The sequence below is a fragment of the Nelumbo nucifera genome, chromosome 2 (genome assembly GCF_055504915.1).
Source record: "Nelumbo nucifera cultivar China Antique chromosome 2, China Antique-T2T, whole genome shotgun sequence".
NCBI lineage: Eukaryota > Viridiplantae > Streptophyta > Magnoliopsida > Proteales > Nelumbonaceae > Nelumbo > Nelumbo nucifera.
The window spans coordinates 64,890,998-64,918,216 of record NC_142650.1 but is presented as its reverse complement, the minus strand read 5'-3'; the positions used below and the strand labels follow the sequence as shown (position 1 = coordinate 64,918,216).

Here is a 27,219-nt window from a genome sequence, read left to right as displayed (position 1 = left end):
CCAGAATGATGAACAAAACAAAATTGATTCCCTTGTGACCTCAGCGCCACGTGCCCCAACCATTGATGAATGTTACAAAGGGAAGGAAATTGCCTGCATGATAGAGGAAATGTGTCTAGACTACTTGACTGAAGGAAAAAATATTAATGGAGCTACTACTTGCATGGAATGTTAGGGGGGCAGGAAGACCCACCCTCCAAAGACCAAGAAGTAGGAGAACTAGTACACAATAATCACCCAGCTATTATAGAAATGTTTGAAACTAGAGTTCAACCTTCTGATGTAATTAAGTCAGTTTGCTAGAATAATATATGTAATGTAATGTTGATGTTATCTATGGACTTTTCTTTTTGTATATGCACCCCCAAATAGGAAAGACCAAGGACCCACATGAGATATATTAAGAGAAATTGCAAACTCAAATGATCTACCAGGAATGGTAATTAGAGATTTTAATGCTATGACCTATGAGATCTCCAATGGATAAATGTGGGGGATGGCCTATAAACTTGAATCATGCACCTAAGGAGCTTCAATAATCTCATAGAGGATTACAACTTAATGGACCTAGAAATGAGAGGATCCAAATACACATGGAATAATAATTCTATTTTTGAAAATTTAGAAAAAAAAAAAAACATTAGTAAATGAGGAATGGATGACCAGCTACCCTTATGCTTTCACTGAAAACTTTCCCTTCTTGAGCTCGGATCACACTCTTATGCTTTTCCACATAGGCCAAAAAGTAGACCTCGGTGGCAAGCCCTTCAAATTTGAAATAATGTGGGGAAACAATTCTGAACTGGGACAAATTATTTCCAATTTGTGAACGCAGAGAAATATGGGTTCAAAGGGACAAAGAGAAATCGCACATGCAATTGGTGAAATCAGGAAATGGAATAAACTAAAATTTGGGAATATCATTGAGAAAAAGTAAAACATAATGAACCAATTGAAAATTGTCCAAGAAAAACTAATAGATAATCTTGAAAGAAGGGATATTGTAAATAATGAGGTAGCTCTCCAAAAACAATTGAATAGAGAAAATGTTTTGGGCTCAAAAATCTAAGATAAACTAGATGAGACTACAGGACCAAAACACTAAATATTTTCATACTTCTACCCTCATTAGAAAAATCAGGAACCGTATATACAAAGTAGAAGATAATAATGGAAATTAGGTGGAGGGAATTTAAGGGAGGAGAATTGACAAATGCAGAGAATGTATTAGCAAAACCAGAGGAGGTAATTATAGAGAGACAAAATGACTCCCTTATTAAAGATGTGACTTCAAAAGAAATATGGATTGTGGTAAAATCTATGGGAGACACGAAAGCACCTGGACCTGATGGACTAAATGCTGCAAGTCAATCATTTGGAAGTCAATGGAAGACACTGTAAACTTTTTTTTTTTTCCACTCACAGAGAATGACCAAGGGTTTAAACCTATTTTGCATTAATCCCAAAAATTAACAATTTGGATTCCACTAAATGATTTAGACCAATATGTTTGTGCAACAGCAAAAATTCTAGTAAATAAACCAAAACCCCTGCTAGGAGGAATAATAGCACCATTTTAGAGTGCTTTGTGCCAGGGAGATGAGATAAATAATTGACAGCATTCCGGTGGCCCATGAAATAATGGATACAACGAAAAGAAAGAAGAGCAAATAAGATCTAATGGCATGTAAAATAGACATGGAAAAAGCTTATGATAGTCTGGAGTGGAGCTCCATTGAGAAAACGTTAAGGAAAATGGGATTCCATGAGGAGTAGACTAATTGGGTTATGCAATGCACAAGTATAGTGTCTTCTCAGATATTAATTAATGGCTCTCCCACTAGACAAGGAGATCCACTGTCTCCATACATTTTTGTCTTGTGCACCAGTGAAACCCTTTGTAGGCTCATAAATAAACAGGACCAACAAAATAAAGAGATCCTAAGATTTAAAACTTCGAGAGGTGGGCCAACAATCCCAATACTGCAATTTGTAGATGATTGTATAATCTTTGCTAAGGCAAACATTGATAATGCATTGAGAATTAAAGAAATAATGAAGATATGTATGCTGAGCCTCAGGACAGAAACCGAATTTTTCTAAATCTACAATTTTCTTCTCAAAAAAATATCCATAAAAAGCACCTGTTCCTTCATTCAAGAATCAAGACAAATAAGGATAACCATGGGGGATACAGCCCTCACACCTATCCCAAATGAATCTCGTATGGATTGGTGGAACCGGACAAGAGCCAATGTAATTGATAACAAACATGCTTTTGGCCTAGAAAAAGGGAGAGTGTGAATGGTCGTGATCATGATTGCAGTGTCAATCCTCTATCATTATTCTATTTGTTCTTTCTATCTTCTTTCCTGTAGTCACTAGTATGGTTATTGACAATGATCATCTTCTCCACCTGTTATTATATTTTTTGGAAAAAATAATTAATCTATTATAGTTTCTTTGTACAAGGTGCTTTCATTCTCCTCTTCTTGTCTGGTTGTCAATGGTTGCCTTCAAACATATATGCAGTTTGGATACCTTCTCCTCTTGTTTTTGGTTTTGGATTTTCATTGATTCCCTCACATTATAAATTTTTATTGATTTGTACAGTTAGTAACAATGAGAGGTGGGGGATTTATCAAAGTACAAGGGGAATTATATCATGTTGGATTTAAATCTCACAAGAGATTAAATCCAATGGGTTTGATTGGTCAATTATATTAGAAATTGCACCTGCACACTTGATTGAAAAATTAGCTTTTCTTTTACAAAATTCAGTTTTGAACTTGTCCCACATTAGAAAATTATAAGCTTTGTTTTCAGTATTTGAATAAGAGTTGATTTACACTCCTTAGAAATAGTAGAGGAGAGTATAGGGGTTTGATACCGTGCAACATGCGCACACGCATGTGTGTGGCGCAATGAGGTGCTTTAGAGGCACAATTTGCTCGCACATTGCGCGCACCCACGTGGCTTGTGAAGGACAACTTTGGTTTTTGTGCAATGTTGACCGTTGATCACCGTTGATGAGATCAACGGTCACGATTTGATCGGGTGTGATCAAGAGGCACAATTCAAAGTTAATAGTCATTAACTGTTAATTACTTTTTAAATAGTCACAATGTTTGAAATCGTGACTGTTCAAGGTGCATTCTCTAAACCAGCACCTACATTTTCTTCATACCTCTTCATAAACTATTTAAGGAGCACGAATCAGACTTCAAAATCACACATTTTCGAAATCCACTTTCTCTTTCTCTCTCAATCCGGTCTGCTACAGTTTCACAGAAGGTTTCTTCGGAGATTCTTCAATTTTGCTGGTTGCAGATTCTCGCCCAAGGCTCTGTTGTATCCTGCGAATGGATTTGCCTGTAACCCAACAAAAAACTCAGTAAAATTGAGTGGGGGCAAATAACATTCTAAAGACATTGTCTTCAGACGCACCTCAGAGCTTATCCTCCAAAATTACAGTGACCCCATTTTCCTACATATCATAGGTTGAGATTTTGGTAAATAAAACAAAAAAAAAAAACTAATAAAAATTTATAAATCGGGGCAAACTACAAATTTCCTTTTTGGTTTTCCTATAAAAGAATATAACAAACTTTTTGCATATATAAAGGTGGCAGGTAATGAGGTTGCTTGTTCTATTTTTTCCCTTTCGAACGACTTCCGAGTGTGAAATGAATACTAACTTGGACTTTGCATTCTATGTTATTAAGATCGTTAGATATGCATGATCACTCTGAATAAATGTAAATGGATCGTAATGTACTTACAAAATGCTAACTTTACTTGAAACATTAGCTACCAAATATGTTTATGCTAAAAATGTTAGCAACATAAGAGAACCAAATATATGTCAACTACAGACGTCTATACGTTGCCATGCCGTGTTATGCCCATTTCCACAATAAATGAAATAGATGAAATGACAACATAACCAAACATTACCTTAATGGTTGAACCGCTAACCTATCACCCAAAGAAGCAAATAGTTTCATCCCTATGTTGCTTTCATATTTTGTATTCTATTTCCATTAACGATAAAAAATACTTCATGTTTATCATACTTATTTTTGTTTAGTACACAACAACTATATCATATTTGATATGCTTCAAAAAGTTTTTTAGAGCACTTCTTTATTTTTTGTATTTTAACTATTTTTTAACTTTTGGTATCTAATTGTGTTTGACCCATTTGACCCAAATAGTTATTTGCCACCCCGATAGAAAAAAAAAATATTTATTTTTGGGGTATTTAAACAACATAGGTTTTCATACTAGCTACTAAACTTATTGTGTATATATTTAATTGGTGGAATTTATTGATTAAAGACAAAATACCTTAACATAGGTGAATGAGAGAGAATGAGAGGTAATACCTCAAATATAAGATTTAATGAGAGAGATAAAATGAACTTAATAGTAATAGTCAAATTACATGTTTTTCCCTCATAATAAGAGGGACCAAATTGAAAAAAAAAAGACTATTTTAGTCAAAAAAAAATTCCAAAATCTTCCCACATTTATATGGTTGTGCTCTGACTCAGTTGATAAGGTTTTTGGAGAATTGGATTGAATTTTGCCTTCATCTTGTTTATATCTCCTAAAATTTGTTTGTTCTTTGACTTTTGGATCAATAAGATTGTATTTGTACAACATTTAGGCTGCAATCCAAGGGTGCCTTGGTGAAGATCCCTCTTCTTCTATTTGAACTTTTCTATCATTTGTCTTATTAAAAAGATGATTTCCATGGTTCTTTCTTGCTAAACTTTCCATCAGATACTAGCAAAATGTTGCAATTAGCTCTTCCTTGACCAATAATTATGTGATTTCAAGTAGTCCCCTGAGCCTGGATTTATTAAGTTAACTTTTGATGGATACAATATAGGCAAATCCTAGTGATTCAAGAGTATAGTTGAGGGAATGGTCTTGGCGGCATCCTCGCTATTTAATATTTACTCTGAGTTCATAGGACATGGAGAATATGCAAGGGCAGAGTTGTAATCAATTTCACAGGGTTAGACATTGGATAAATCCCACAGTTATAGTGATATAGTGGGGGAAGGAGATTGTAAGGTGGAAGAGGGATAGAATAAGAAGTAAGAAGAAGAAATCACGAAAGAACTGCAGCATTTGGTTAGAGAGATATTAGTTGAAGACAAGGTGGAAGGTGCCATTGGTTGGTGCATTAGTAAAGTCTCAGGCTAAGTGTGAGATTACATGTTAGACTTTGAGAGAAGCCACTTTGTGAAAGAGTGGCAAAGATAATTAGGTCGGTAAAGGCCAATGCATACAATAAAGGAACACAATGTAGGTTCTCTAATAAGAACCTAGAGGTAAAAAGAATATGCATGATTACACACTTGCAAGTTCACTTGGTGTAATGTAAAGATTAAATGTATCAGAAGATAATTAAGTGAAGTTCAAATGGATATGGGCTAGAGACAAATTTAACTATGAATTATTTAAGTAGGAAAATGTGATTGAAAATTAACTAGTGCTACTGTAGCTTCAACACAAATTAAAACTCCTACTTTGTAACTCAAAAATGAACTATAATTAAACAACCCTGACCAACCACCAACAAAGAACTAGTAGTCTCATATTATCCTCCTGGCCATAACTTGCCAATGGGGAGGGGATTTAATTTCTCCCAATCAACTAGGAATTTTTCACGTAGATAGACCCAATTACAACCTAGGAAATCAATTGCAACCAACTAGTAGACATTATAGGTCAGAATGGCCCCCACTGATTGGGCTAATCTGTTAACCACAACACATTGTTGACCATGTTCGCCTAGCTGCACATTGGGAACATCTCTTGTATTTTATATCACCGATATTCTCAATGTATAGCTGGGTGAATGTGGCCAGCAATGTGTTGTGGTCAGCAGATCTGGACTCGTTTGCTCCACTAGACCTGTTCATGGGTCGGATAGCCCAACAGGCCGGCCCAGCCCGACCCGATCTAAGTCGGGCTAGGACAGGATTTCAGACCTGTGGGCTCGGGCCTAAAATATCATGCTCGACCTTTTTTTGGGCTGAGCTCGAGCTTCTCAAAAAAGCCTAACTCGAGTCTGAGCTTGACTTGATAATGTATTATATAATAAAAATATATTATTTTATAGAAATATAAAATATTTTTCTTTATTATTCTTCTCTTTTCTTTTAAAGTAATAGTGAGATCTTTCATTATTTTTTAGGTTCAGAGGTCTTTTAATATAAATAAAGTAGTTTTTAATTGAATAAAAAAGAAAACAATATTTTTTTTCTAAATTTCTGGTTGGGCTCGGGCTTCGGTCTTTATATGAGGGCTGGGTTTGGGCTCAAGACCTAGGCCCGATAGTCAGGCCGAGCTCGGGCTTGAACTTGAGCATATTCTATTAATGTAAAGGCAAAGCCCATCCCAAACCCGACTTAGCCCGGCCTGTCATAGGTTTATTCTCTACATCTTCTAGTGGTGTCATCTTCATGCCTTAGTTGTTATTTTTCATCTATGGACCATGTGGTCATACAGGTAACATAATACCCTACCCTATGAATGTTTGGGTCAATTCTAATTCTATATCAGAAATACAGTTACATAAACCATACTCTTTCCATCACCCTACTTGGTGTTCCTTTACAAGTTAACTTCTCAAAGTGGATGGGAAAATGGATATGTAAATAATAATAACAAGAAACAAACCATTATATGTTAAGACTCAGATAGATAGATGTCAATTGACTTTGAGACACTACCTTACTACTTGTGCACTATAAGGCATAAGCATAAGCTAATAATCAATTTTGACTTCAAAGTAGACATAATGACTCTTTAACCTACACAAACATAATAGAAGAGAAACCCAACAAGAAGATCCTTATATGTCTTCTAACTAATCCAAACAGGTCTAGTTCTAGTTAAGATTTTAAAAGGAAAGCCTCTTCAAGAAATTAAAAAAGAATGACAAAGTAGATAACTATATCCCTGTCAGATTGATTTGTATGTTTCATAAATCAGATAAATCATAAAATTCAAACAACAATAATAAGACATTCCTGGGAAGGGATTCAATCACAAGTTTTGGAAATTATAACAAATAAATAACCACTTGTTTAACATTTTGTCAAAATGTTCCTAATTAAGTTCATTTAAAAGCTATGCTAGCTACATAGACTAATTGATACCTCTAGCAAGTCACATGTCCTCACATGGACATGGAATCCACCTTGGACTAGGGTAGTTTTGTACCTTGCCAAGTCAATGATAATGGAGAAAGTTGCCCATCAAAGGAAACAGGAAACAAAGAAAAAAAAATGCCTGGTTTGCCTCAAATTGCTCTTCTCTACCTATTGTCAAGTATGGATAGTGAGAGACAAAGAAAGAAATGGATAACCAAAAAAAAAAAAAATGAAAATAAAACTGACCCATATCTTCTTCACAGTAAGTGAAGTGCAAGGCCCTAGTAAATTGTGCTGACATAGCTTAAACACTATGACTTTATAATCTGTCAACTATAATTACTTTTTTCACTTAATTTCCTCCTTTTCATTACCCCTTTCTTAATGCCTTTTATTTTGTTAACCTTAATCTATTGGATCATTTAAAATTACTTAATTGCTCTTGACAGAATAATATGAACATCAATTAAACATATTTGTTTATGTCTTAAGAAATGCAAACCATTTACAATTCTTTTGAGAAAAAGGTAACTTTCATTCAAAAAGAGGGGGAAGGATGCATATGAGAATTTGCACTTATTTGGCTAAAGCATCTTCTCTTTGATTTGAGTCCCTTGGGATCCATTTGGACTTACAGGTTAAAGATGCAGGCAGCTCATAGATTTCATAGAGGAAGTGATTAAGCCTCCAAAGGACCAGTCCCACCAATAATGTTTCTAGAATCACTCTTAACCAGAGAGGTAGCCTAAATAGAGTGATCAATCCAAAACCCGATTTTCTCCTCACAGAACGTGTTTCACACCAATCTCACAGCAACATATCTCCAAAGGCAATATATAAATACATAAGGGTGTCAATGGACTGATTTTGAGTTGAATCTGTTCAAATCAAGATCAATTTGGACGGATTGGATAGAACAAAAAGACAATGAACTGGACCAGTCTAAACTTAATGGTCTAAAATTTTTATTGGATTGGATTGGAACTGGTCATTCGTAATAGATTTATATTAGATTGGGTCCGATTGAACCAATATTTGGTCCGGTGTCAGTGGATCAGGTTTGTATTAAAACCAAGTTGAATGAACGGTCTAAACATTAAATGGGACTGGTCCATTTGTAATGGATTTATAAAACACCCTACAAATACGGAAGATATTTCCAATACACGGTTGAGAAAGACTTATTTATCAGCATCATCCAAGAAAAAAGATCAAGCCATAGAACGTCTTTTCAGACCAGACCTTCCAAAGAGAAACCCCTGTTTCCAAGTGTGCAGAAAGAAGAAAAAGAACATTTATAATGGCCACGGTCGGACTGAAATGTAATATTTTCTACGAGGTAGGGGTGATTTAGGAAACCAAAATAAAAAGGATATAAATGCCTCTTTCTTTCGTCTCTTCCCCGTTCCCTCGTAGTTGAAGTCCAGAACTTCAACCGAGCAGCCGATACCGAAGGAGAGCTTCTTTTAGTCTCATAATCTAGGGTTTAATTCATATTTCCTACTCTACTTTTCTTGAAATTTAATAATTTAAAATTAAAACATAGGTTTTATTGCCTTAATTCAATAGAAATTGTATCAGATTGTCTCCAATGGTGGAACATCAACCCCTTTCTGTAAAAGATGCTGTTCACAAGCTTCAATTGTCCCTCCTTGAAGGCATCTGCAATGAAGACCAGCTTTTCGCCGCGGGCTCTCTCATGTCTCGGAGTGATTACGAGGACGTCGTCACCGAGCGACATATCACCAAAGTCTGCGGTTATCCTCTCTGCAAAAACCCTCTATCCTTGGAGAGACCCCGAAAGGGTCGCTACCGCATTTCCGTCAAAGAGCACAAGGTCTACGATCTGCAAGAAACTTATATGTATTGCTCGTCCGGTTGCCTCGTCAACAGCAGGGCTTTCGCGGGAAGCTTGGCGACTGAGAGATGCTCGGTTTCCGATTCTAGCAAGATTAACGAGGTTTTGAGGTTGTTTGAGGATTTGAGTTCGAAAGATAAGGAGATTTTGGGTGAGGAGGGGAATTTAGGATTCTCGAAGTTGAAGATTCAGGAGAAAGAGGACGTGAACGTGACTGGGAATGTCTCGTTGGAAGATTGGATTGGTCCTTCCAATGCAATCGAAGGCTATGTTCCGAAGAACTGTGGTTCTAAACATCTCGAGGAAGGTAAACACTAAAACATCTCAAAAGTTCATAAATGTGTTTACCTGTGCTAATGTGATTACCTTCTTTGTCGTCTCTTCGTTATTGAACTTCTTCTTCGGTTCCTTCAGTTTTCTTCAATTTCAACTGTTGAATGTTAGAGGCAGTTTATGCTTGTTACCCTTATCCTTATCCTATTTGTTACTGGTTCTTCCTTTTCCTTTATTCATGCTGAATAGCATTAACCTATTGTTTGTGGGTGCTTTACCTTTAGCACGCACTTCCTTCAATTTCAACTGTTGAATATTAGAGGCCTACCTCTAGCATGCACTTTTTAACTGTGATGTCTCATTGCTTATTGCAGGGTCTAAACAAAAAATTGCCAAATCAAAGAAAGGAAAAGACAAGGTGGCGAAAGAGATGGATTTCAAGAGTACTATCATCATAGGGGATCAATTTAAAATTCCAAAAGCACCTGCTGCTTCTAATGGGTATGAACAAAATCTTGGAAAATCAAAATCGGGTGAAAGCAGTTGTGTCCCAGAAGAGTGGCTAAGCATTCTCAACCCATCTCCTGCTCCAGAGAAGAGTGGTTCTGGGATAACTGTTAAAGAATCAGAAGGGGAAATTAGTGGTAATGTCCTAAAAGATCATGGTATCCCGGGAAAGACTTTGTCTGGCCAAAATGTATCTGATACAAGTGGTCAAGAAACAAAAATAAAGTTAGATGTTGGAAAAACAATTCAATCTGGTGAAACCGCATTGAAATCATCCATTAAGCCTCCAGGTGCAAAGAAGTTAACTCGCAATGTTACATGGGCTGATGAGAGAGAAAGCGGTAAAGTGGGCAATGACAATCTTGTAAAGATAGCAGAAACACAAGAAACTGCTGTTAGATCAGATGGTTCAAATGTGGAGGATGAAGATTGTACTTTATGTTTTGCATCTGCAGAAGCCTGTGCTATTGCATTGAGCCAGGCAGCAGAAGCTGTTGCTTCTGGTGAATCTGATGTGTTTGATGCTGGTATTTCATGCCTGCTATTATAATTTGTTAGTAGTTTTAGTATTTTTATAATTTTATTGTTATATTCCATGGTTTAGCCTCATTATTGAAGTTGTTTTTGCTCTCTATCTCTCTCTCTCGTTCTCTCACTCTCTTTTTATGCATTTTGATTTACAGTTTCTGATGCTGGAATAGTTATCATGCCACATCCTCCTGATGCTGATGAAGGAGATACTCAGGGGGAGGTAGACGTGCTTGAATCTGAGAGGATTCCTTTCAGGTGGCCAAGAAGGCGTGTTGATTTAGATCCTCAATTTTTTTATTTTGAGGATATCTTGTCTGAACCACCAGACGGCTTTAGTATGAGTGTAAGTTTCTGCTTCCTCTTGGGATTACATGACTATAAATATTTCTTAATGAAATGCAGTTCTATTGTTCCTCCAATCTCTAGTAGGCTCAAGAATTTACAAAAATCTCACGTTTTATAGTTATCACCATTTGGAACAATATGGATGGCTCTGTTTGGATGGATAACATCATCTACCCTGGCTTATATATATGGAAGGGATGAAAATTCCCATTTAGAGTTTCAGCTGGTAAATGGGAAGGAGTACCCCTGCAAAGTTGTCTTTCGTGATGGGCGGTCTTATGAGATCAAGGAAACTCTTGCTAGTTGTCTTTCTCGTGCATTGCCTGGGCTTGTTGCAGATGTCAATTTACCAACACCGATATCTACTTTGGAGCAAGGAATGGTATGCTTCTAAGCTTTGGACCTTAGTTAGACCTAAGTTTATTTTCTTTGATGTGCAACTTGCTAGTAGGGACATTTAAATTCTTTGGTTTTGCATTTGTACAGTATATAAATTTTAATCCAGCATTAACCAAACTATAAATTATACATAAGTTTTGAGGCTTAATCTTATAGAAGATAGAGGGTTAATAGGGCCAATTACAACCAGCCCAAAGCCAACAAAAACCTATAAATTCCTTACAGAAAAGAAAATCTTGATCACAAAAGAAAAATTTGTGTGTCTGTTTTTGAATAAAGAGTGATTTGCCAACCCAGAAAACACCATTCCCAAAATCTTTTTCTAAACCTCTTCTTTTGTACTGTCTCCCTTCAAAGATTCTACTATTTCTTTCACACCACCTCTATACCTCTTCTGAGTAAATTATCCTTAGTCAGAGTCTTATCCAGCACCGCTGACCAAAAATAGAATGCCAGTTTGGATGGTAAATTTCTGATCCAAGTCCTATCACTTAGGAAGATTGAGGTCTCCTCCCTTGTTAAAAAGGATTTAACAGAAACTTTGCCCAATTTCTCAAAAAGCCACTTTCTTTTGTCTTCCCCAAAACCCGTCGTCCTTGAGTCATACAAAATCTGTAACAAACTGATCAAGGAAATCACCTCCGAGTCATTGAGGTTCCTCCAGAACTGAAGGTTCCATACACAACACCCATTTTGCCTCTCCGTACAATCAGCTACTGTTGAATTCTTGTTCACAGCAATCTCAAATGGATCAGGATAGAAGCCTTTTTGGTAGAAGTATTCTTTGGTAGAATCAACACTTGTGACTTACTTCAAAGAAAGAAGCCTTTTTGGTGCTTATCTTCTAACCAGTGCATGCTCTATAAAGTTGATGATGAGTCTTGCTACCACTTATTAATCTCTTGCCCTTTTATTTCTTCTATTTGGGATTGGTTTCTTTCTTTGTTGGTCGCAGGTGGACTCCTCCACCAAATGTGCAAAGCCTCTTTGACTCTTCTGCTGGTAGCTGGGCAAGGAAAAGGGGTAGATTGTTGTGGAGATGCACAAAGAGCTGTGGTTTATTGGATACTTTGGGAGGAAAGGAACCAATGGAGCTTTGCTGAAAAAGAGAGGAGTAGAGGGGCAATTGTTGAAGTTATCACTGATAGGGTGATTCAGTGGGTGACATCTTTGGCTATATTTGATGATATTCCTACAACAGCTTTGCTGAATATCTGGAAGGAAGTCGCAGCCTCAGCTCCTATTAGAACTGCATCCCATCCTGTGCGGACTCCACCAGATGCAGGTTTCACTAAACTGAACTTTGATGGTAGTAGTGAAGGTAACCCTGGGCCTTCAGGGATTGGAGGAGTATTCAGGAGTGAGGAAGGTACCGTCAATGCTATGTTTTCAGGCCCAATAGGAGAAGGAGACTCTCTCCGAGTTGAAACTATGGCTGTGTTGGAGGGTGCAAAAAGGGCTAAGGAATTAAATATTAGTAGGTTGATCATTGAAGGGGACTCAAAACTGGCTATAGGTTGGCTAGAAAAAGAGGATGATGGCATGTGGCACTGTGGCAGTACATTAATGAAAGAAGAAAGTTCAAATGGTTGACTCAGGGTATGGAAGTGAGACTGAAATGGGTCAAAAGAAGTGCTAATTCCTTTGCGGATGCACTTGCCAAACAAGGGGTGGGAAGTGTTCATATGTTCTGGGCTATCTTGTAATAGGGGAGACTTAAGAGAGTTTACCTCTCCCCACTCTTGTACTGCTTTACTTATTTTCTTCTTAATGAAATGGTTCTGTTGCTGATAAAAAAAAAAGATAGAAATTGCAATCAATTGCATTATGTGTGCATCGTTCTGTTGTTTCTTTTCCTTAGCTGTCCCAATATTTCAAGTGTTCTCTTGTAAGTGAAATTTTGCCATGCATATTTCAAAGACATAATTCTCAACTCTAACCATAATAATTATGCACATAACATATGTAAAACCATAACTGTATCTGGTAAGAGGGCATTATGCTTGATCATTTTTATCAACATTCAGATAACTAGATGATAGTCATGGATTTGATTGATAATCATTTATTGATTTTTTTTAATTCTTTTATGCAGGGCTGCTTACTTGATACAATGACATTTGTGGAAGCATTACCATCGTTAAGAATGAAACAGTGGCATGTAATTGTCTTTTTATTTGTTGATGCTCTATCAGTCTGTAGAATGCCTGCGCTTAATCCACTAGTGACAAGTAGGAGGATGCTACTACAGAAGGTGAGATGCACAGGATTGGTATATTATATAGCTTTACATCTTTATGTTTTCGATGTTCATCAAGATTTGCATCATGATGGTAATTCTGTGGAGTAGATACCTTTGCTGAAATCTTGAAACCCAACTAGGTGGATGCTGAATTTTATTCGGGTTGCTGGAATTCAACATGTTTGGTTGATTGTATATCTCTTGTTTGTGTTGAACAATTTTGATTTCACATCTATAGAAGTCATGGTTCTAATGTTTTGTATATTGATTTTTGTACAAGTCATGGTTCAAATGTTTAGGTGTATGTCTTATATACATTGCTGATTGCTCTTATGAATATGAGGTGCATCCTCAATAAATTACAATGGTAATGGAGAGACATGGTGCTCCACATTTCAAAGTAAAGGTTGACCACATCAATAGGTTTCTTCTAGAGTAGGTCATAGTTCAGAAGAAATGGACTATGATATTTATGATAATTCAATTTGACTTTTGAGAATTCTATTATCACGATAGCCTCTTTCAAGCAGTTGTATCTCTTTATTCACATCTAATCCAAGAGTTGATCAGTCAGCAATCTACATGCCAATAGCTTGCAATTTTTAATGTCACTCTGCAAATATAAATCCCATTGTACTCTATTGTTTGTTTGCAATGCAGTTTCATTTGCACTGGTGCAAAATCATGTGACTGCAAATGAGTTGTGTGCAAATTGTTGGGTTTACATTTGCTTTAGGTTTTAATTTTTTTTTTGTTTGTTTTCACTTTTCAGTGCAAATGAAGTGAAGTAAAACCTGAAGCCAAAGTGAATCAGTTGCTCCCCATTAATCAGTGGTCACATATAATGATCAGAAACAATAAACTCTAGTGTAGAAGTAATTCATTACATGATTTGAATCATTCTTTTGTTTACTGATTGTTGTTATGTTTTTATATGTAGATAGAATATGGACTGCAAATCGGGCAATCTAAGAATTGCACCAAGTTGCTTCTTTCTTCTTCTTTTTCCTTTTGTTTTTGAATGAAGACCTTTGAATTACTATAGCGGTATAGCCTAGAATATGAGGCAATTTACACTGCTATCCTGCAGTGGAGTTTTTAATTGCTTTAGTTTGAGGTTTTACTTTGTTTGGTATGTTTGGGCAGAGTAAAATTGGAAGTAAAATATGTGGAAAAATGAAGTATAAAGAAATCTGTTTATTTGGGAGGAGTAAAATGATATGGTCCTTACCTTATATTGAGAGAGAATAAAGATAGGAGGAAGGTGGTGCATATCTTACATCAGTATTGAAAGGGGTAGCACTCAGCCTTTACCGAGCCATTCTCTTGCAAAACTTTGGAAAGGTATCCTTCAAACCCAGAGCACTTTCATTTCTTTCACTAGATTTAGACAGGGCAACGGCAATCAAATTAGATTTTGGACCAACTCTGGTGGAGTAATATGACCCTATCAGAATCCTTCCCTTATTATTGCTTGTCTGAGATAAACAAGCTCTTGTTTCCTCAACCATTTTTAGGGATAATCAAACCTTCTCTTTCAAATTCAATTTCCATAGAGCCTTTAGAGATACAGATATCTCAGATGTGTCTTTACTTTTATCCTCTATTTCAAATGCCTTCCTATCTCCTTTCTCACAAGATAAGCTAGTTTGGTTCCTCACTCCAACTGGCCAATTCTGCACCAACTCTTCCATAAACTAATAGCTGACCCTTCTTTCCTGGACAAAAGGATTTTGGCTATCTTTTTCCCCCCACCCCACACCCCCCAAGGAATGCCTTTTTTGTTTGAGAAGCAGCTTGCAGAAGAAGCTTTAGGGAAAGTGATGCATCTCTCCTTATGTTTCTGTCTTATGCTATATGGATGGGAAATCAATAGGCCACTTCCTTATCAATTGCCGGTTTGCATGAAACCTTTGGCAATTTTTCTGGACTCCACTCATGAGGTCAGCTATAGTTGGACCCGTCTAAATTCAATCTGCAAATTCATTGGTCAATGGCACAACAGTAGACTGGGAAAAAGAGGAAAATTATTTTGGAAAGCTGTCATCCACATTGTGATGTGGGGAATTTGGGAAGAAAGAAGTAGAAGATTATTTGAAGAAAAATCTTCCCCCTTAGAAAGTATTAAGTGGACGGAGCTTGACCTATGCTGGCAACTAAACTGTTTACAGGCTTTAACAGAGGTGATTTACAAAGAAATTAGCAGAGATTCTGCTCACATCCCCAGCTCTCCCACTGCTGAAGTTATCCTCCCCCAGGCAGGACTGTGATTTCTTCCTGCAGTTTGATGGCAGTTTTAGAAGATTTCTTTCTAACCCTTCAGCAGCAGGGATCGATGGCATCATCCAGAACTTCAATCAAAACATTTGGGTTTATTAGTGGCTCTGTAACAGCTGTAGATGCTTTTGAATGCTCTTGAAGCAGAGACCCACTCCCTTCTTGAGGGCCTAAGGACTGCCAACTGATTTACACATTAGCTCCTTAATTGGGAAGGTGATTCAGAAACACCATCAAGTGGGCCAAAGGCCAGGAAGAAGGGCCTTGGAGGGTTGCCCACTTTTTGTCAGAGATTCATGAACTATCTTCTTTACTGAACTGCTATTTTAGATGGATCCCTTGTGAGCTTGTTAGGTAACTGCCTAACTCAGGGCTTTTCGAGGAAGCCTGCCTCCTGAACGAGAGATAGAGAGAGAGAGAGAGAGAGAGAGAGAGAGAAACTGAATTCCCAAAATCAATACCTCCTCTTCTGGCTTCCTTCCCTTATTTATAATACTTCCGTTACAATTCTGTTATATCAGCCTCTCCACTTGTCCAGTTTGTTATTTAGTTTGTTCGAGTGGTTGGCTGTCAGTTACATTACTTAAAGGCTGATGTTGCCTTTTCTTGTACACTTGTCCCTCTGTTCCCCTTATTTGTGTCTTAACAGAGCTCAATCATACAACAGATGGATCAACTAATTAATTGCTTGGGCCTTCATTTCAAGGCCTTTCTACATCCCTTGTATACATGCTTCCGTTTTTTTTTTTAATACAAGTTACCTATTCTCAAAAAGTTATTGGAAAGCAAATTTTGCAGTACAAATGAGACAAAGTGCAAATTTTTCATCAGGTAGGGAAGCAAATTATAGATGTAAGCTTTGCATCTGGTTTGAATTTGCACTGTAAATAGAGCCTGAGTTATTTTTGTTTTACCTAGGGAGAGATTTATTATTAATGCATTTTTTGGTAAAATAATGTTGTATTATTTATTCAAGTCAATTCTTCTTTTTCCATCTCGTTGTGGTATTCATGGTTTTGTTGGTTTGGCATGGCAGGTGCTGGATGGTGCCCAGATAAGTGGAGAAGAGTATGAGCTTATGAAGGATCACATCTTGCCACTTGGGCGCCTGCCCCAGTTTTCCACCCAAAGCGGTGGCTGATGGAAGGCAAAGTAGGAATTACGGATGATATCCTAGTTTTGCTGCAGGCCTTGTATTCTAGTGATGTTAGTATTTTTACCAATGTACAGGACATTGGTAAAAATTGAGTAGATGGAAATTGAGTAGATGGAATTACGGGTGCCTATGCAATTTGCTCTTACCGGACAATCTTCAGCAAAAATTGAGTAGATGGAAATCTACTTCTTGCCTATTGCAGTTTGGGGGTCAGTTCTCTAATCCACACCTATTCATTTTATGTCAGTCATCCTCTTCCAGCTGACTTTAGATGCATTTGATAAAGTTAAAGAAAATTTTGGTGGTTTACTGTGACTAATCAACAGAAGCGAAGCATTGGTGGTGTTCTTGGGATAATCTCTATTTTTTTTTTCCATTTAAAGGAGGATTAGGCTTTAGCAAATCAGTTAATAAGGCTCTTCTTCAAAAGCTTGTTTGGAGACCTTTAAATGAACACGACAAGTGGGCTGGGATTTGGAAGGCTAAATATTTAAAAAATACTGGTTAAGAACTGAAATTGGTTTTCATGTATTATATGCTCCTATTCTCTATGCTCAACTTTCCTTGATGATTTACTTGGGATGGTTTTACTCTGCATCTAATTTTGTCCTACTACTGACTTACTGAGTATTACTCAACACATCCCAATTGTTCACGCTGAATCTACTGTTAAATGGATTTGGATTCACCAGGACAGGAATTTTTCCACTCAAGAGGGCCTATCACCATCTATCTTCTCGCCATAATTTCTCTTCATCTCCCATTCGTAAAACTTTTCTCACCTGGGTCAAATCTGTTAATGTTGCACCTCGTTTCAGGTTGTTTCTCTGGAAACAGTTAAATGGCTTTGTGTTCATTAAAACAAAAGTTTGGAATTTAGCCGACTCTGATCTTCTTAAATGTCAGCTCTGTGATCAGGATAGTAAATCAATTGGTCATTTATTTAGTGAATGTCCTCTTGTGAAACATGTATGGTTTGGTTTACCATGTTCTATTAGGTTGCCTTCATCATCTGATGATTGATTTTACAATCTTATTCTGTTTTTGATGTGTTATGGTTCCAAATCAGAGGTTCTTGAGCTTATGAAATGGTTTGCAGTAGGAGCATATTTTATTTGGTCTGTTCAGAACAAGAAAATTTATGAAAATAAGCTGTTCTCTATTGATTATATTATTTCCAGAATCATGTTGTCAGTTGCTACTTAGTCCAATTTACATTCTCATGGTCAGTCAATCTTCGCATTCGCTAAATGAGCATCCATCGTCCACTATTACTACTTGTTTCCAATTTTTATGTCGTTTTGTGATGGAGTTGTCTATTCTGATAAGAGTTCCTTTGGTTTTGTATGTTGTAATGATGCTCAGTTTACATATGCAGGGGCGGGTTCTTTTGTTAGCAGTGGCATAGTGGAGGAAGCTGAAAAGGGTTTTGTTATATTAATAGACAATACGATAAGCCCGTTTGGGTGGACAAAGACGTGTATACTTTTCATAATCTGAAGTTATTGTTTGCCTTTATGCATAAAAAAGGGGATTTTCATTTACCCCCACATCATAAATTTTCCATTATTATAGTTGGGAATAATGACGATTAGGAGGAATTGATGCCAATATAAGGGAGGCATGCTGTGATAAGTGGGGGTGTTGGAAGTTTTAAATTGTTGAGTGTACAGTGAAATAAAAATTTATAGGATGGGTTTCAGTGAGATTTCCCCTAAAAATAATAAATAAAAACCACTGGATATCTAAGCAATGATGAGGGGCTCTATCAGGGTGTAAATGATCGAATTTAAATTGAATCAGGCAATATCCGAGTTCGAATCCAAATATCAAATTTGAATTCAATTTTGATTTTAATTTTAATTGTTTAATTATTTTAGATAATTAATAAATATATAAAATAAATATTTTATTTATATATAAAAATTATTTGTATAAGTTAAATATTATATATATATATATATTATATAAATATTTTATATATTATATATAAGAATAAAATAATCGGTCAAATTCGGATATTTATTAAATCGAATAAGGTCATATCTGAATTCGATTTTTATCCTTGAACAGTATAAATAGGATATCCGAATTTGATTAATTATGATATTCGAATTATTTGAATTTGATTTGATTATTGAATCTCAAATTCGAGATCAAATTTTCGAATACCCTAGACACCGCTAATCTTAGTCATCACCGATTTAATGACAAGATGAGGTCTGAATATGAAAAGAAAGAGGCCGGATTTGCATTCAGTTATTGGAACTGACTATGGAATACATATACGAAAGGCACAACAGTACAGGCAATAGTTTGAGTAGACCAAATTTTGCATCTGCTCAATGCTTTCGGAGGGCCAAGGCAGCCATGACAACCAACATCATGAAGATGAGAGTTGCGACAAAAGAGCCCACCAAAGCTCCACTGCTCTGCTGACAGAAACTATCGAATTGCTGGCAGATGGCTACCCAATTTGCGTTGGAGTTTCCAGTATGGGCCAAGTAGACAATTGCAGCGGCTGAGGAAGCTCCGGCGGCCGTGAGAGAGACCATAACCTCAAAACATGAACAAAATAGGATTCTAAGTTAAGAAGACGACAACCGTTGCTCGAGAAATGCAAATTATTAGTAGTTTATACTATAGCTTACTGTGTCCAAGATGAGTAGAAGTAGCTTTGGTCCTTCTGCGTGTGGGCGAACTATGCCTACTATAGAAAAGGGAAGGGAGAGAACAAGGAAACCAGCAGCTATGGCGTTTGCAATCACAAAAAACCTGTAAATATGCAAACATGTTTTGGTTATTTGCAGTGTTATAGCGGAAAGGAGGTAAGTCCTTAAAATAAAGAATGCCAAATGCAGCCCGAGTCTTTTTTTATTTAGAGAAGTCAATGGGTCAGATTTACCCGATTATATCAATTCTGATTCTGTGATACATAATTTGATCAAGACCCAATCCGATTATATGGTTAATAATATACAAAGGTCTCTTGGTTTTCTTGTAATTTTTGTTATATTTTATATCTGAAAAGTTAAATTTAAAAGACAGTATATAAGATAATTTTGGTTAATGACACTTGTTTTATCAACATATAAACAGTTTGTTATTTATTTTAATTTTTATTAAAGATTATAAAAAATGAAGTTCCGAATTGTATTATAATAGGTAATCATAGACGTCGAGTATAATCAAACCTGATTATCCTGATTAATAATTGGTTTGATTTTGGGTCTAATTTATAGAGCCGATTAATAATCGGTTCAAAACTGATCCACCCTGTCTGGAACCAAACTACCATCGACATCTCTACTTGGATTAACCCATTATGGTCCCAATGTTGGAAAGCAAAAAGACCCTTCTTTCTAACCTTGCTTTTTCTCAGCATTAGGGTCAATCCCCTGAGAGAAAATTTAAAATCAGACCTGGGTGGTTTTATTCTGAACCAGATTTGGCAATCCATATCCAAGTTGGTAATGTTTTGGTTAAGAAAAAAAAATTGAAAAAAAAACTTTTTTTTTTTAAAGAAGAAGAATTTTGAAAGGAACTTAAATCTGTTAGAAGTGACACCAAATTATGCCTTAAATAGAAGAGATGCACATACAGGAGAGCTGGGAGATCGCTGTAGCTAGCTTCAAACTGGAAGGCTTGAGTGAAAATGGGGAGAATCTGATCTGTTGTTCCCATGGCAATGCTGGCTCCAAGAGTGGCTCCAATAGCTAAGAGCCTTAGAATGAAGTCAAAAATGGCAAGCCCCTTCTTCCATCCTTCCCTGGCCGTCTTAGTGGCTGTTGTGGTGGCAGTCACCGGAGCACCGGCTGCGGCTTTTCCTTTGGCGTCTACTGTGGTGGATTCACCCTTAGCCTCATTGCCTGGCTCGGCAATGTTGATCGCGGTCGAATCGCTGTTTTTCATGTTTGTTTATGATTTTTAGAGGATGGAGAGGTAGTGGCAGAGGTAGAAGCAGAGGGGATGGAAGATAAACAAGTTGAGAGAAACTGAATGAAATGCCCCTGATGGGTGATGAAATTTATATAAAAGATAAGAGAGACAGAGAGAGTTGGTTAATGTATTTAGTTATCTTTCTTATTAATTTATATATTTAGTACAGAAAGGCATTAGGTGTTTGTACAGCTTGGGAAGCAGGGGAGTTGTTGTCACTTGTCAACTTACTCCACTTTGTGGGAAAAATTGCACCCATTCCTGTTTGTTTTGAGTGCAAAAGTTGATCAAATTTCTTATTGAAAGGAAATTCTTTCTTAGATCAAGCTGAAGTGTATAATACATGGATTTGTTGGAGTTGAAAATTAATGATGGTTATCTTAATCAACTAACTAAACAAATACCTCCCCCTTCCTAAACCAATTGACAAAGACCATTATCATAACTAAAATTCCATATTACCTAAAAGGATTAGATTAACATACTCATGGCCACTGGAATTTCTTATGTTATAGCTTTTATTGATTTTTGTATATTCTCAGCATCCTCTGCCCTCGCTGTAATTATTTTGGAGAAAGTACATTGGTTGGTAAGTGGGTTTGATTATTTTTCTCCTTTCAGGTGCCCAGAAGCACATTAGATATTGGATTCATATGCAGATGAGCTTTAGAGGATGATAAGGAGGAACCCATTTCCCAAACCAATAACTCCCCCAAGGTGAAGGCGAGATTCTTCTTTCTTTTTAATATTCTTTCTCTGCCGTAAACCCAGTGAAATGTTTGAGTATTTCAAGCCAGGTTGCTCTCAAGCAGGTTCTGCTGATGAAGCCAAGAATCAGTCTTTCCCATCTAAATAAAGGCTTGTTTGAATAGGCTTTTGCCCTTGAACTTCCTGTAGGAAACAAAAATGAGCCAAAAAGTGATCGGCATTTTGTGAGAGTTTCTTTAAAAAAAATGTAACAATCTAAAGACTTAAATTAAATCCCCAAAGAGCAAAGCCTAAAATTAGGGCTTTGGGCTGCAGGAATAAAAAAAAAAAAGTCAAAAAAGTGTTTTGAGCATTTGTACTAAACCATGTTCCAGAAGCTACTAGAACATATCCTTCTCTACTGCACGGTGGTGCAACCTGTCTGGTTTGGATCGGTCCTGGGCCTAAAAACAGAATTTCTGTCACCAAAGTTCTGTTGAATGGTTACAGTTAATGGGAGTTGGAACAAAACCATGGTGAGCCGTTCTTCATGTTTGGCGCTACAATGACGTGGGTAATCTGGAAGCACTGTAAATGTAATGAATCCATTTTTTATCAAAAGGAATTTCAACCAAAAAGTTATTATCAAACAATCTCAGGCCCCGGGTAGTTTAGTTACTTCATTCGCCATTCTACAAACAACTGAACTTCTGATCTTAATCCTATGCCTCATCCATTACCTTGAACTAAACCAGCATCCAGATGGCTGAAGATGAATATCGATGGAGCGGTTCGGTTGGATCTAACAAGGCTGGAGATAAGAGACCATAGAGGTTATAAGTAACCCTCTACAAATAGAAAGCTGTAGCTTTTCTTCATGGCATTCTTTTTGCCATTGAATTTGAACCTCAGTTTGGAAAGAATACAAATGCAAATATATATAATACAAATATATAAAAAATCATATAAAATACAAGATTTTGCACTCTACATATTTACATTTGTACTTCTTTCAAATGGAGCCTGAATTACTTTGTAGGCGATGCAAAGCAAATTATTGACCTCCTATTGGAGGACTCCTCTATCTCCTATTGGAGGTCTCCTCAATCGCTTACATCCATTCTCAGTTTTTCACGGACAAGCGAACATGATGGTTGCACATAAAATCTGGTCGGTCTGTCCAGAATTTTTGTCTACCATTGTACTTTTTGAGATTAATCTGAGATGAATGAATTTCTTTTTTTCTCAAAAAAAAAAAAAGTGGAAAAATACCTACAGGCCCAATGCAGATTTCTGAATTCCACTGCATAGCTATTTTCAAAATGTCAAAAACAGTCTATGAATTGGCATCAATTCTGAGCTGGCACCCACCCCAACTGTACTTTAAATCTAAAAATTCTGACCCTGTCCCAAAAAAATTGAAAGTCAATTTAAACCAGTCATAGCACATTCTGACTTTCTTGGTTTTTCACCAAACATAATGTCTAAGAGCCAGGATCTGCTCCTCACAAATAGGTGCCTCACAGGCACATCCACCATGCATTGAGAACATCTCTTGTGAATAATAGTATGGGAAATGTTCCCAATGCATGATAAGATGTGCCTTCACGGGAGATGTTCTCAATACATGGTGGATGTGCCTGTGAGGTGCCTGTGAGGCAGAAGGTGTGAAGAACAGATCCGGTCTCAATGTCTAGACTTTTTATGCAGGTTTTTCACCAAACATAAGGTCAAGATTTTCTACGTATGGTCCACCTTGCAAATCCAGAAGCTGCTAAGTAAAAGCCCTCCTAAACGAGCACCAAAATAAGGGTTTTATGCATTTGGGCTTTGACAGCATAGACCCTACAGCTTATCCAAATGCAACCTAACCTAAGTCAATGGCATAATTTATGATTAATTTATTTGTAGTTTTATTCATGTGTAAAAATCCAAATCTTAAGTATATAAAATAAACCTAAAATCAATAATGAATTAGGGGTGAAGTTAGGTACAGAATTGAAGAATTTGCTCGGGCTCTCAAGCCGGGCCCATTCAAATTAAAATAAAAAATAAAAAAATGCTCAACCCAAGCCGCCCAAATTGCACCCACTATAAATGGGTTAGTGTGGAATTTGCATAGGAATTAAATCAAAATTGGTTTATGTTGATTTTAATGTATTAATTCATAGAAGCTATTAATGATCACTTGATCTTATCATCATCTTTGTACCGATTATATGGGATCGGCTACAAGAATCCTATTTTTCCATTCAGTTCTATTTGGTGCCATATACATAGCAATTAAATCGTTTCTCATTACTTCAACCCATGTTCCTTGTGAAACAGGTAAGATGATAAAGATGTTCAGAAACTGTGGGACTAGAGAGAGAGATAGAGTGGTTTCAAGAGAAAACATGTGATATGATTCTACTTATTAGGAACATGTATCTCAAAGCCATACAAACCAAACAGATATTGTTGCCATTTTATTCTAAAACTATCAAACATCTCAAGCCCCTAGAGACATTTAGCAACAGAAAAAACAAATAATGATTCAGTTTAGTGTCAGCAAAAATAGGAAATACTCCCAACTGTATGTTGAGGAAAGAAATAAGTCTTCAATGTCTTTCTTGGTTGGTAAGAGTTGGTAGCATACACACTAGTTGCTAAAAGGCTGCAAATCTGAGCACCAATCAATTGAGGTGTGCATCTTGCTGTAAGCCTAGTATTTTCAATCTTAGGCCCACAATCTCCATCCATGCTCAGCAAGTGCTTCCCGCACTTGACTTGCTTCCAGTGAAGTATCTTTAAGAGGAGGGTAGCTCCGGCATTCAGATACATGAAAATTCAAACACAAGGTAAATTGAGACAGTTTGAATTTTTAACATATTGGCTGGAAAATCAACAGGTCCATCATTAGCTAATAAATAATGTCTATTTATTTGTTAATTCACTTTTTACCAGACTGATAACATTATGTGATTTATGTCACTAACATGAAGGTGCTAGCTGCTTCAAACTCTACCATACAGGTATGCCATACCCTAGTGTTTCCTAGGTGGTATAGCCCTTGACATATAGGTGCTAATCCTGGCCCAACCCATGACCACCCCTAAATGAGAAAAGCTTGAGAATAAACAAGCAACAGAATGAGCAACTAGTGCAAGCTCACATTCTTATACAGTTCTTTTTCTTTTTCTAAATTTTTACTTTAATTATGGATGAGCTGACTAGATATTTAGAAGAGAGGTCCCATACTCCCATGGTGTATGTTGTTGTTCATAATATAATCTCTGTTGATAAGAATAAAGATAGGCTAAATGCAAAACTAGAACAATTGACAGATGCTTTAGAATCAAAAGGTTTCAAGATAGGACTTAAAAATGCATGTATTGCAATTTTAGTAACTAAAAATATTAATAGTGGTAGTGGTGTAATTAAGGTTGATGATCAGGCGATACCCCAAACTAACCAGTTTTTGTACCTTGGATTGACCATCCATAATGAGGAAGAAATTAAAGAGAATGCTGCCTGTAGAATTAGAGCAGAGTGGTTGAAGTGCATCTTCTATGCTAAAAAAAGCAAGGGGAAGATCAAAGTAAATGTGGCCTGAAGTGGTAAAAAATCATTTTAAGACTTGCAATTTGACAGAAAATATGGCTCTTGGATTGACCATCCATAATGAGGAAGAAATTAAAGAGAATGCTGCCTGTAGAATTAGAGCAGAGTGGTTGAAGTGCATCTTCTATGCTAAAAAAAGCAAGGGGAAGATCAAAGTAAATGGGGCCTGAAGTGGTAAAAAATCATTTTAAGACTTGCAATTTGACAGAAAATATGGCTCTTGAAAGAACAATGGCAGGGCAGGATTTGTGTAGCTGATTAGAAGGGACTATTGCTTGGTTGAGTTGAATTGGGGGAGGGGGATGAGGTGGAAGAGCTAGAGACACTTCTGTTCACTGACACATCCATGCCCACCAAAGCAATCTTCACTATTTCAATAGGTTATGCACACCTCATAAGAGTACACAGGCTTCCATGAGAATAGCTAAATGTAATGATAATTATCAAAAAAAATGCTAAATGTAATGATGACAGAACTGCTTTCAAGCAATGAAATATGATTAATCAGGATGAAGTGCATTGGATTTTTGGCAAGGAATTTTGTAGTTGGAAGGTCAAGGAACCAGGTGGTGATTTTATGGAATAGAAAAAAAAATGGAAAGATTTTCATATACTTCAATGATATGTAAAGCTATTAAATTTACTAAAAATAAATTCTTTTCTGAAGCAGTAAAGAGAGAGTTTTCTATTGAGGTCAATTGAGAGCCAAATAAGCAGTAAACAGTTAGAGGATATCTTCAGATGTGGCTTTGCATCAAGTAAAAGCCTTGCCAAGAAATTTAATTGACAATTCAATACAAGATAATACCAAAATAGAATATAACATTATGGTTAAAAAGTTACATCCTCTTTACCTGTGAATGACCAAACTAAGCTTCTATCATGGAGAGAATTATGGAAATCTGAGAATTTCCATGTACACCTCTCAGCCCTAATAACATAGACCAGCTTCCTGAAAAGTACCGAGCAAAATAAACGAAAATAAACTGTATACTCGACCTTTCAAAAGTCAATAATCACTTTAACATAGAAGTGCTTCCTTCATACCCTGTGCTGAAAGCCTCACTCAACATACTTGGTGAATCTGCTCTGATGACAACATTAGCCCAAGCCAGATGACTCATATGTGGATTTGGATCTAAAATTTACCACATAAGATGCTCATCAGAGAATCTTCAGACACCGAGGAAAAGGTTTTCTTCATCTAATATGTGTAAAGGATAGAACAATTATGAATACCTGCACCATTCCAAATGTAGACCTTTGGCTGATTTCCAAGTACCAAGTTCTTTCAATAAGATATGGTTACCTATTGGAAGAAAATCACCAACCATGGTGCATATGGAACAGAAAATGGCAAGATGTGGTTATACATTCTAAGTGTCCTAGAGAAGGAAATTATGAGGCTTCCACAGTTTGCAAGGACAATATGCAGCGAGGCAGCTAACTGCTTAGCAAGGTCAGCACCATACCAACACTGGCCAAGGGCAAACTTTGGGTATAAAAATATATATGGGTAATCTTTTTTTATTACCTAGAAATCATGTGAAAGAGCAATGACAGAATGTTGGATCAACTTCAACTTTGTTATGAAAGTGGATTTGGTCCTTACTCCTTAGGTTCTAATTGTTTGCAGAATTTGCACTGCAATCAAACAAAATAAGGTAACAGATGAAGCAAAAATAAACCAGAATTTGCACTTACATACTTTCGCACCAGTGCAAATGAAACTGCACTGCAATAAACCAGGCTCTAAGATACCAGCTTTCCTTCTCCATGATCTATGCGAAATGCACATGCATGGTAAACAAACAGAGAAACTTGGAATTTTGGAAACCTGGGCTACCCAATAAACCAATTTAAAAATTTTGGGTTAGATTTTTTTCATCCTTTTCTTTCTCCCCTTTCCACCAATTTGTATAAACTTTCCAACATCTCCACTGCCAAAACCTAGGTCTCTCCTACCTCTCTAACACTTATCTATTGCCCTCAACTCTCCCATCAACCAGTTTATGGACCTCTAATAAGTCTAATAAGTACTCTACTAATGTATAAACCAGTGACCACCTATACCTAGTTGTAGACCTTCAACATTTCCACCACCATGGACCCTGCCCTTCTTATCAACCTCAAGTGTCGCCACCACCATCCTCAATCTGTCCCTCTTCAAAATGCAACTGAGCATTAAATCTGAGAAATATGAGCATGTTAATTGAATATTTTTGTT

General features: G+C 36.7%; 2 protein-coding genes across 2 annotated transcripts; one reads left to right on the top strand and one right to left on the bottom strand.

Annotated features, from left to right (window-relative positions):
* Positions 1-8,575: 8,575 nt before the first annotated feature.
* LOC104607625 (RNA polymerase II subunit B1 CTD phosphatase RPAP2-like protein) lies at positions 8,576-18,421 on the top strand. Its single transcript, XM_010273288.3, has 7 exons — positions 8,576-9,340; positions 9,681-10,340; positions 10,497-10,687; positions 10,808-11,071; positions 13,184-13,342; positions 16,644-16,972; positions 18,142-18,421. Exons 1-6 carry the CDS (start codon positions 8,767-8,769, stop codon positions 16,746-16,748), a joined length of 1,953 nt encoding a protein of 650 aa, XP_010271590.1. The 5' UTR covers positions 8,576-8,766; the 3' UTR covers positions 16,749-16,972; positions 18,142-18,421.
* A 565-nt stretch (positions 18,422-18,986) lies between these two features.
* LOC104607626 (casparian strip membrane protein 2-like) lies at positions 18,987-27,065 on the bottom strand. Its single transcript, XM_010273290.3, has 3 exons — positions 20,365-27,065; positions 19,415-19,538; positions 18,987-19,321 (listed from the first exon to the last, which is right to left on the bottom strand). The coding sequence occupies exons 1-3, from the start codon at positions 20,673-20,675 to the stop codon at positions 19,106-19,108; spliced, it is 651 nt and encodes a 216-aa protein (XP_010271592.1). The 5' UTR covers positions 20,676-27,065; the 3' UTR covers positions 18,987-19,105.
* Between the last annotated feature and the right edge of the window lie 154 nt (positions 27,066-27,219).